The sequence below is a fragment of the Homarus americanus genome, unplaced genomic scaffold (genome assembly GCF_018991925.1).
Source record: "Homarus americanus isolate GMGI-L3 unplaced genomic scaffold, GMGI_Hamer_2.0 scaffold40248, whole genome shotgun sequence".
NCBI lineage: Eukaryota > Metazoa > Arthropoda > Malacostraca > Decapoda > Nephropidae > Homarus > Homarus americanus.
The window spans coordinates 4,698,450-4,710,876 of NW_024712526.1; the positions used below are offsets into that span (position 1 = coordinate 4,698,450).

The 12,427-nt window shown below is 38.3% G+C and overlaps 1 protein-coding gene across 3 annotated transcripts in view; it reads left to right on the forward strand.

Annotated features, from left to right (window-relative positions):
- The window catches only part of LOC121861083 (centromere protein L-like), a 79,042-nt gene that overhangs the window by 61,983 nt on the left and 4,632 nt on the right, over positions 1-12,427 (forward strand). For all 3 annotated transcript variants that reach the window (XM_042358642.1, XM_042358653.1, XM_042358636.1), the window contains exons 8-10: positions 3,434-3,563; positions 5,507-5,666; positions 9,214-9,316. In XM_042358642.1, coding sequence (XP_042214576.1) covers positions 3,434-3,563; positions 5,507-5,666; positions 9,214-9,316 — 393 coding nt within the window. The remainder of the gene's footprint in view (positions 1-3,433; positions 3,564-5,506; positions 5,667-9,213; positions 9,317-12,427) is intronic.

Below are 12,427 nucleotides of genomic sequence, written 5' to 3' on the forward strand. Positions count from 1 at the left end.
ATTCACGTCCATATCAGAAAGATTTTCAATTTTCTAATATATTTATTTTACCGGACTTTTAGATAAACTATTCTGGATTATTATAGTAAAGCAATAGAGATTCTAACTAAATTAGAACTGCATTCACGGACTCCGGTAGTTTAGACTCATGGAAAGCATTCTGCGGAAGTGGGCTAGTGTCTGTGTGTGCAAGATGTCTAGTTTTAAACACTGAAACTTTTCCCAGTAACCGGAAAATATTCTGGGGATGAGGAATTTTCCGGGTTTGAGAAAGTCGTCTGGTTAGCCGGAAATCTCTCCTCCCTGGAAGTGGTCTGCACCAATTGTTCCGGCTAACGGGGATATCACTGTATACTATTTTCGTAATTTTCTGATTTTCATCTTTTTTTCAGCCGGACTCTCCCCTTAACAAAATTGCTCTAAGACAGTACAGTATACCCTTGAAATTCGCAGGGGTTTGGGCCTGAAAATGCCAGCGAATTTCCAAACCTGAGAATATCGTTTGCGGGTGGGGGGGAGTAAGTTCAGTACATACAAAAATAGAGCAATACTCACCATTCCTTGCTGGTTGTTTGTGGAGTCTATTCCTCTCTACCCTGCCTCTGATGAGTATGATGAGTGATGATGAAAATGAAGGCAGGGGAGTTACAAGTGCTCTTCATCTGCCTCATCAGCATTGAAAACCTGTTCCGGCTTGTAGCCCTTCTCCCGGATAATCTCGGAGAAGATCGTTGGATACTCCCTAGCTGCTACATCATCCGCTGAGGCTGACTCACCAGTAATCCTCAAGTTGTGCAGGATGTAGTGCTTCTTGAAATGCTCAAACCACCCCTTACTGGCATTAAATTCTTTCTTGTGGTATCACCAGAACCACCAGCACTAGCACCACCTTCACCACTCACTTCACCTTCACCACCATCCTCAGCATAGAATCAGTCATACAGGACCTTGGCTTTGTCACGGATAAACTTTTGGCAGAGAGGGATGTGGCGGTGGTTAAAGTCCTCAATCCAGATGTTAAGGGCTTTCTCCATCTTCACCATAGCTGTATCCCTCACATTAGCGGCTACCCTGGCAGAAGGGGGGGCACTTAGGGCAACGGCATTATGAATCTCCCTTTCTTCTTGATGTAACAGACAGTCGACTCATTAATGCCATACTCGCAGCCACACGCGGCAAAACTCTGGCCATTCCTAAGTTTGTCCAGCAGTTGTATCTTCTCCACTAGGGTCTTGACCTTCTTTTCTCTTCACTTGTTGGGTGCCTTTACGCAGCTGGATGGAGATGGTTGGGGGCATTTGGGAGCCATACAAGCACCAGGAGCACAGTTGTTAAGAGAACAGAGTAGCACCCGCACGAGACGGACAAGTGTTTAACCCTGACTGGGGCAGAGTGTGCGCTGGCTCAGCCGCCTGGGACAACAGAGACACCTTGCAGGACACCACAGAACTCGCGCGCTCTCCGTACCGGCCACGAAAGTGCTGCCAACTTTAAAAATACCGCAGACGTTCTTGGGTACATCCAGGGTGTCATCTGCAAATAATCGAAGGCCGTGAATTGTAAGTCTATGCTGTGCCAATGATAAATAAATTGTATAATCCTGTTTCATCTATGTTGAAAACTTGTTTGACTGTAAAACCTCGACGCTGTATCCCATCACTCAGTACATCAGGAAACATGCTTGCAGCCTCCTGGTCAGCACTTGCAACTTCCCCAGCTAACCCGATGATGTGCAGGTTTGCATGCTTCCTGAACCTGTCAAACCATCCCCAGCTGGCAGTGAACTCAGGAGTATTGAAGGAGGAGGTGGTTGCCTCCCTCAAAGAAAGCCAGAGACGCTCCATGATCACTGTTTGGCCCAAGGATATCGATTTTATTTATCCGATTTTCAAGATTTTTATTTGTTATATATATCTATACAGTATTGATTATATCCAGGTTTCAAGCATTTTGGTCAGGAATTTTGTTTTTTATTATGAAAAAAATTTAAATTTCAAGAAATTTTATTTTTATATTTCTCTGCCATGCCATGAAGAATTTTCTTGCAAATTATAGTTATCAACATAATTAATGTACTGTATTGTTGGAATTGCTTTTTTTTTTATTAGCAAATTATTCATATTTATTTTCATAAATATTGGAGACATCTGAATATGCTATAAAAATCATATTTTGAGTAGGCGTGCTGGGGTGAGGGCTGCGACGAGCAATGAATCGTGCGTCTGACCGCTTCGACAGTCGAGAGCGTACTGACTTCTCTCATTTGAATACTAGTCCAGCACCACCTTCCTCCCTCCACATCTCAATGGCTTACCAGAAAGATGCCAGATAGCACCAGAGAGGACAGAAGTTAGTTATCTTTTCTAGTTTATTTTCTATGAATATTTTACTAGAGATTGTTCATACGCATCAGAATGACCTTGAGCATGCACATGAGGGTGGCATTTAACTGTCCATTTAATTGCCAAATCTCCGTAAATAACTTTGATATTTTGGGAGTGGCTACTGGAAGGGCGCACAAAGCTCTTGAAAATTAAAAAAAAAAAAAAAAAAAATTATTTTTATTTTTTCGACCATCTTGCCTCAGGTGGTTTCTTTAAGGGACAGTTCCTCTGCCTGTTGTCGTCAATCCACACGACTAACAACCGTTCAATTTTTTCCATCCTGATTACTGCCATCAAGGAGGGAGACACACATTTGCCAGTAACTGCCTTGTACTTTGCCTTGTCTTTAATGATGGTAGAGATAGTTGAGGGTGGCAAGCACCTTCCTCACTTTGGTAGTCAAGCCACTAGAGCCTCCAGCAGGAGTAGGGCAGTTACAAGGCATGGTGAGGCAGTAGGGAAGACGGTATGGATACATAAACAACTGAGCTCTTCGTGGGCTGGCAGTGCGGGTAAAAAAGAGGGTGAGGAAGCGTGGAACTCTTCCACGTCACTGTAGAGACCCCTCGCGGCCAGAAGTGGAAGTTGTCAGATGCGACACATGTACGCAACCTCCTTTGCTTCCCAAGCAACATGCAGTGCAATCTGTGGAGGGGCGAGGGCCTCAATGTTCAAACCCGTGTAGTTTAAGGGGTGAGTGTATTTCTAATTCTTATTGGAGTATTGAAATGGTAATTTGACAACTTTAATGGTTTTCTATGTAATTAAACACTGGTATTCAGTGCTCAGCTGCAAATTATGAATTTTGGACAGCAAAATTTAAAGTGTAGAAATAGAGGTACCGTACTCGCAGATTTGTGTTTCTTGATTTATCGTGAGTCCACTGTATTACACAATTAGCTCTATCTAGGGTTACCCTTTAAATGCAATTTCCAGATCATTTCTCTATTTTTATGGAAGAGACTTTTACTTCTTCCATGGATGTCAAAAACTTCTGAGTTTTGGTGTGACTAAAATCTGGTAATGGTTTTCAATCATTTGTGTTTCAGACCATCAGGTGCAGTTCATCTATCATGTCCGTCTACCAAGTGGACAAAAATTTTCTTCTCCAAATGAAAGAGGAAAACCAAAATTTGTTCTTAAGATTTCTCTCAAAGAGGTCCATCATATCTGGGAATGGTAAGTAGTGTTCCCTGGAGTGAACTTTACTCGGTTACAACTTATATATTCTAGTCATATACAGTATCTCATAACCACTGGTATGTTTTCAAACCACATCAGATTTTACTTAAACAACAGAAATCCAGCATCAGCCATTGCAATCTTTTATATATTCCGCCATTTTGATGTAACTCACCTAGATACTGTATATTCATCCCTCATATGGTAGCAAAATTGTACATTAGTAGGGTTAACTTTTCTGGAAAATATTATAGGCATAATCCTACCCACAATATAAGTTGTTTAACAAGAATTTGTACTTTAAAATGAAGCTAAACATTCAAATTTGATCTGCAGTAAATAATTTAAATTACTGTCTACAAAATATATTTCAACATTCAACCACAGGTGTCATTTATTTTCTTGACATTCATTATGGCCTGAGAAACAGAGTGTGGGAGATACATATCTAACATTTCCACCTTCTATGCCCTCCACTAAGCAGTTTTTGAACTACACTCCATAAGTTGTGTTTGAGATCCAGGATATTCTTGACTTTAGTGGGAAGGCTGCACAACAGTCCATTTCTTATTGCACATTTACTTAATATAATCCATTTGTTTTTGCATGTTTTTTTTTGCATACCTGTGGAAACTTTAAAACATTTGTGATTATACTATACCTTTATTCTGTACTGTACTCGTATAGTTCTCTTGCTTCTGCTGTTGGTGCACATCATAACAAAATTCATTCTGCATCATGATGTAAAAAATTAGAAGGATCATTGGTCACCACAGAAAGTAGCTGCACACAACCCATGTCATTGTATCATGTTTATTAGATTCTAGGCATTAATCCTCCATTTCCAGGCAACTTAGATGTTGTCTCCAAGGAGAGAAGACAAATATTTGCATCTTGATCTTATAGCACTTAGGGTTAGGTCTGCTGAGTCACATAATTTATGTTATTGCATTTAGAGGAATCTTTGCCTTCACTTATGTTATTTTTCAAGGAAGTTTTCACTCTGTTATGATAAATCAGGGGTCTAAGCTAGCATTCAATTTCTGTGCATGACTGACAGAACTATGGTTCACTCTCAGTGTCACCCTGAAGATGGTTTTAGAGCATTTTATTTATTTATTTATTTTTTATTTTTTCAAATATGGGCTATGTGTGTGTGTCATTTTAATTGATTATTATAATACACACACATGCACGCACACACACACACACGCACACAAATGCACACACATACACACACACACACACACACAGCAAACCCTCGATAACTCGGCACATATAGGGCTCTAGCCTTACTGAGTTATCCCAAATTCCGACTTATCGAGGCACCCCCCCATCTCCTACAAAAATACAACAATAAAAATTATCGACCCATATATGTGTACTGTACAATGAAAGACAAAAGTCGTGTCGTGAAATTTGGTGAAAACATATGCCGAAAAGCTAAGCTTAAAATAAATGGTTAAGTGATTTCTATAACATAGTATAAGGAGACAACACGCATATCCCAATACCTATCATCCGTGGCCTCATGTTGTTTCACACAGAGTATGCACAGATATATCTTTTAGCTACTGTACTGTACATTGGCAACCTTAAAAAATCTTCTATGCAACTCTGAAAGTTTCTACAATCTAGAACTTCAGCGACATCTATTAACACTTTAAGTAAAGACCAACTGAATTTACTGAAAGCATATCATAAGTATGATAATTTTACTTGAACTAATTTATTATGAGCTAAAATAAGCCATGTTGGGTTAGTGTCATATGCTGACTGTTGTTCTGAACAGTTGTGTTGCTACTTGTATATTCCTTGCACTGATGTCTGCTGGGTTACTCATTTCTTCTGCTCATCCAGAAAATATGATTTCATGCATCAGTCCTTCATTTTCTCTTGGTTATAATAACAAAAAATCTAATTACCTCATGATTTTTCAGCATTGTGGATAGTAGTCGTGATGAAATGAACATCGCTGAACTGCAAGAATTTTTCTCTTGCATGGACAACTTAGCTTCAGACTTGATGTATCTTCCTACCTCACACATTCACCTGCACCAGCTATATACCCCATGTCTCACATTAAACAGTGATGGCAAGGTGAGCTTTCTTGATGTTATATAAGATGAACACTAGAAGAGTTTTATTATTTGATTGTTTTATGCAGATTCACCAACTCCCTGTACTACCTTGTAAATGTCCAGACATGAAATTTTCCTCCTGTCTCTTGGTGATGGAAAGTGATATAATAGTGTTCAGTAAGACAGACAGTAAATGAAAAGCGTGTAATTATTATTAATTTATTTAGTTTTGCCCTTAAATACATAAGTTTTTTAAGCTAGTTGAATGAGTTTGATATTGTGCCTCAATCTTCACATGTCACATGAAACATTCATCTCTGTGACAGTATTGTAATTTAATTTTCCAAACTGTAGCCATTGGTGTTGGTCCAGTGAAACAAATGTCCTTCATGTTGCCTTCTATATAGTGTCCCCATGATAACATGATGTGGGGGGGGGGGAAGCCATTGTATTACTTCTGTCACTTTCTTAAGAATCTCTACTCCATTCAGTAATATGAAGAAAAAACAGCAGATTAAATTTAATTTGTTATGGATCATCATAACAGTAATATCAAAGTTGATTTCTGTAATCACCAATTTCCATATTTAATTACCAGTTACTACCACATTTCAATGTAGGAATTTTGGCTATGGAATACAGTGACTGTTGAAATAAATAAACAGCACACCATAGCTACATTTATTTTAGGTAGCAAGAGTGGTGATGATGACTTGTGGTGAAACAGGTGTTGTAAAGTTAAGGTATATTACAAGTTGTGCGGTGGTCAAACCAATATAACCCACACCTGTCCAAACATTAAATGGATATTAGACTTTGCAGTTGGGGAAGTGAAGGTAATCAAGTGAAGTGCCAACCATGCTGCCTCCTTGGTGTAGTGTATCATAATTGTCCCTAATGGCCACCTGGTCTATAGGACCCATTTTTATAAGGGATTGAATTTTAGACTCTTTGACAAATGCAGATGATACAGTGACAACAGCTTGGTAGGCAACACTGTCACAACAAATAGTTATCAAATTTGGGAAATTCTGCTAATAACAATTCTGAGCTAAATTGTTCTTCTACCGTAGAACCTTGATAAACCAAACTAATTGGGGCAGACCCCGGTCTGGCAAATGTAAAAAAAAATAAATAAATAAATAAAAATCACATGCAGAGCTTTGGGGTCCAGACATAACCCTGCTTATCTGAACTGTTTACAGAAAATCAGATATGAGTCTGGTTGTTGATAACTGTTTTCACTGATATGACTGTTTCTTACTGTAAAGTGCTTACCCATATTACAAATAGTAGAAGTGCAAATCCTGAGAAGAGCAGAAGATGAGTGCATATTGCATCATCCATGTCACACACACATATCTCACTCCATCAACACCAGATGTATCCATTTGTGAGCTACTGTTTCTGCCATTAATAGTTTTAAAAGATATCCCCACACATTTTGAAAACAGTTATGGACTAGTGGAAATTTCTGTGGGGCAGCAGAAAGTTCTTAGTCATGAGGCCTGCCAACACATGCACACCCTCACTATTATGTCCCATGCCCATAAACCTGTTGTATGGTTACTAGAGAAATACAGCCATCTGCAGACACCTGTGTTTGGGAAGTCATGACTCAAATCCTCATTCCTTGTTTAACAAGCTCTATCAAGTCTCAGTCTCCAGTACAGTATTTTATAATAAAAATGATAGAGTAAATAACTTGATCTTGATACATTGCTTTATTGTATTTATCATCATAATAAATGGCTTCTCTCATAATGATTTTTGTTAGGTTGTGGGAGGGAGAGACGCCATCTCCGATACAACATACAGTATCCTTTTATTCTCCAGTCAAAATACAAATTATGTATTATTGTATATATTTTGTTATTAATGATTTTATATTATTTATGATGAATTGTATGTCATGAGAGGCTGATCATAGTAGAAAATAATAATAATGAATCGGTGGTAGTCAGGTCCAAAGCTGGCCTTGATGGTGGTCGGGGGAGGGGGAAGTGGTTAAGGAAGAGATTACCTTCTGATACAGCTTGTCCTTTTATTTTGTAGCCAAATTACATATAATATATCATATTTTTTAATTAATGCTATATTATTTATGATCAAACATACACCATAAGAGGCTGGTCATATGAAAATTCAATAATTAATAAATAAAAACAAAACTGGGAAATGCACCATTGGTCAGTACCCTCCCCCTATGTCCAGCATGTTTACAAATGCAGTGTTATCTCTCATGCCTATTAGCTCTTGTTCGGCCTACAGTATATCAAGTCTGATTTGACCACTGTGCAGTATCCCTATTAAAGACAATACACACTACATAAAATGCTAGCCATCATTTATGGGTTAAACTGAACAATATACTGTACTCGTATATAAAACTGCTAAGATGTCTTTATTTACCTTATTAGATGCTGTAGATGAAAGTAGACGATGCACTTATCATGCTCAGGTACAGTGTAGTTTGAGACACTTTTACTGAACAGTGTGTTAATTGTTTGGCACTTAAATTTTAAACTGGATAGTACAGTAATCATTTTCTATTAACAACTTAAACAATATAAGTACTGTATGTGGTTCTTTTCACTTCGCAAACTATACTTAATGTTAACTGTACAAACTTAATATTACTTTAGAGACACAAAACATTGATGGGGTAAGGGAAGCCATCACAGCACAAAAAGTTTGTTATAAACTACTAAAAGTTTCAGTAAATGAGTGAGGCGCAGCGCTCTGGTGATGTGTATGAATGTGGAACTCAGACTGAGGCACATGCTGCGTGACACCCACACATGTATGAACACACAAACCATCCGGACTGATTCGTAATTTTCTTGACTTTTTAAAAATATTTCTAGTAAATAGAAGGGTGGTCTGGAGCTCCCCACAGAGTCCGAAAAAAGCAAATTCGGGTACAGGTGCTCCTCTACTTAAGAGTGAGTTATGTTCCTGAGGCTTGTTTGTAAGTCCAACTTTATTCTTGTAGATACCAAACGTATTGTAAAAAATGAAAAGATTATGGATGTTTAATATACAGGTATATCCTTTAGTACAGCCTTAAAACCTGGCTCACACTTCTCCTCTTAGGCAATGTATGTTCTTTCTAGAATTTTCTTCAGTATAATCTAGTCTCATCCACATTAAACACCTGTTCTGGCAGGTAACCCCCCTCAATGATGATGTTTTTATCTCTGAAAGTTTGTAAGTTCTTAACTAGAAGAGCACCTGTATATTGAAGTCTGATTTATCAAGGTTTTACTGTATGAGCTGATCTCATAACAGTCACTTCATCAGCAGCAATGTTTTTACCTACTCTAATTTTTCTTCTTCTTTTCGCTCTAAATTTGATGATAAGCTTAAGAAAATTGGAATGATGGAAACTCTTAAATGGTGAGGGTTATTGATGCTATGTTGGATACTATCTTTGATGCTGTTATTTCTTGGACTCGGCATTAAATTAATATAAAATATGTGCTAATTTTTCCACTGTACTCTCACTATGCATTCACAATACAGTATATGTAAGAAGACTTCAGCATAAATGTGTACACTTACAGGTTAGACTGACGTGTGTTCGTAGTGCTTCTATAGTCCTCAACCACCTTACGGATATTTTCCTGCAGACTACGAATTCCTCCGCCCTGAAGGACTTATTTCACAGTATGTACAGTATAAAGTTTTAATAGTTTCAGCTCTCTTGTGCTGTTTATTCCACTTAATATATTAGAGAGTAGTTTCCTTGAAAATGGTTTCCCTAAGAGAAGAAATTTACAGATACGTACTCATACAGGCAAAACCCTTAATATGATTTTTTTTGGTCCCACACAGCCTCAAATCCACACTGTTCCTAAATATTCTATCTATTTCACCATCCTGTACACAGGCCCACTCAGTTTCACCCTTAGAAACAAACTTAAGAAGCTTCTCCTTAAATCTATCCACAAATTTCCCTCAGAATAGTCTTCAAAGCCTACACACTTGCAATCCTCAGTTGTTTATCAATTTACGTGTGGTAGCGGTAGGGCAGCATATATAGGTAAAACAAAAAAAAGACACTTGAAAACTCACATCCATGAGCACTTTGGCCATTCAATCTGAACACACCAATTAATCGCACAACCACCTCATTCAGCTATCTGTTACCACCCACACCCACCAACTGTAAAACAGACCTCCTCATGATGGAAGCCTTGTATCAATACAAAGTAAAGCCATCCATTTGTGGTATGGCTTCCTGTGAACTGTTGTGTTTTTCTCATTAAGGCTCGGCTCAATTAAGGTACATGGTAATACCGCCTGTATGCTTTTAGTTTGTTCATATTTTAGTTATGTATTTACGCCTCACGTCATTTTTAGTGGTTGCAAAACCTTTGAAAGGTTTTGCAAAAGGTAAAGATTAGAATATTTTTTTCTTATATTGTATATTAACCGTAATTTTTATAACTTTGTGACTGTTTCTAGGCCCTGATGATGGAAAATTATTTTCCAAAATGTTTGTACAGTGGTGTCTCACTTTACGTAGGTTTCGCCTGCATGGTTATCGCTTACGTGATTGGTTGAAATGTGACCATAGTTGTAGCTTACACGGAAATCAATGGGTAGCGCAGGTAGCAGTATAGCATTAATTTAGTGATAATTTATTTATTTTTTTGTTAATTTGACAAAAAGGGAGCTCTGGATCACTCGAATTACCGAAAATCCAGTGAGTGCTGGCAACATTGTTAGGGAGAGCAGGAACGATCAACTGATACCGCTCTGTATTGAAAACAAGAGACCGCAATAGCCCATCTGGGATTGAGTGTTGAATTTTTCGGTAAAATTAAATATTTTTTTATAATATTTTATTAACCCTGCACCAAATGAACCGAAATAATATGGGATTTACGGTGAAATTGCCTGCTGTCATTATAAAGGGATCGAGGATTACCGAGTGGGAGGTGGTGAGCTGTCCCAAGGATAATATACTAGTAAGGATAGTTCACCAAGCACTTCTTTTACACATAAAGCACAGCTCTGTGATATCACTGGTGTAAACATGCATCATCTGCTGACCTCCGTGTGTGCCCACGGCTGCTCCCGGGACCAGTGTATCAACAATTATGGTAACACTGTATTTGTGCAATATGTATATGTGTGCACCAGCAATGCCCAAATCCCAAGCAGAGAGCACATCAAGTATTACAGATTTCCCAGAAATAAAGAATTGTGATAAATGGATAAATGCCTGCAACCATTCTGATAAAATACACACCACATTAGCCTTTCCAAGAACTTGCTTGAAGAGAGTTCATACAGTATATCTTTTGGACTGTATCTCCCTAATTCTGGAATGTCTGTCGATATCCAGGTATCTACAGGAAGGTGAGCCATTCATCTTGCTTTATGTGACCAAAAAGAACTCTGAAACTGTTTAATAATCTTGAAAAAATTTAAGTTAAGTACATCGGTACTTTGGTTTCAGGTGTAAACACTGCGCTTGTTTCAAGACACAAGGGAAGAATTCTTGTAGTTCCTTAATTCTGCAATGTCAGTCAATATCAGTTCATCCAGAAGACTGTGAGATATTGTTCTTGCCAAGTCTGACAAAAAAACAAACACTAATGCAGCATGCCCTTCAAATTCGCGAGGGTTAGTTTTTCAAAATGGCTGCAAATCGCCAAATCCGTGAATAACATTTGCTGACCACGCCGAGGGGGGTGGGGTTGCATTCTTACTTGTGTACAAAGAAAAGTATATTCCCTTTGTGTGTTTGCCCTTAGGACAATTATTTCTTTTACCTGTATTGTATATATGTGTGTGTGTAGACACAAACACACACTATAAGAACAGCCCTGTCCCAACCATTAAAAAAATTATCAACAACTCGTAATCTACCAGTGTATGTATTCACTCTCAGCCAGTCTTGCCTTTTTGCACTGTCACTGTTGAAATATCTTGTAGTATTAGTATAATCTTCTCCCCACTTAGTTTGCTGACCAGTGGGGTTACATTTGTACTTAAGTACAAAGAAAGGCATATTCTCTTTGTGGGTTTGCCCTAAGAACAATTATTTTTTTTACCTGTTCAGTAGGGTCGGGATATATAGCGATTTTATATAACGATTTTTTTTTATGTCGCGGGCTACCAAAATTATCAAAATTTTCCAATATACAGTAGTCTCTCAACTTATGCGAGGGTTACGTTCCTGGGACATCGTGTAAAGTCATACATACATACATACAGCTCCTCCCCAACTTACGACGGGGTTAGGGACCCAAATCCAGGTTGTAAGTTGAAAATGCTTAAATAATACAGTACAGTACATAGAAAATCTAAAATGGGTGTCTCTTTTTCTTCTCAGCACCACAAAACTCTCACTTTTAAGCTTGCCATCCATTTTAAAGTGAATTACAAACGAAAATTTTGTCAGTACACAGCGCAATCACTGAAGTTGGGACTCGAACATACGCAATTTGACAAAATTTTGGTACGACTGAGGCAGGTCGTAAGTCGGGGAAGAGCTGTAAATGAAGGTTACATATATCTATCCAAAGGTACAAATTGAAAAAATCTTAACACTTCACAGCTTGGCCCAGTAGCCTGGTGGTTACACTGATGAGCTAACCTAGCTACAATGACATGATTAATCACTGTTATCCCTTAAGCCTCGGGCTAGGGTGCTGCTGGCAGAACCCCCCTCCGGGGATAAATCTAGGAAAAAATCAACTTTTCCATAAATAAAAATGGCGGGAAAATAGGCGGACGTTCTGGAACGTCACCCGGGGCCAAAGG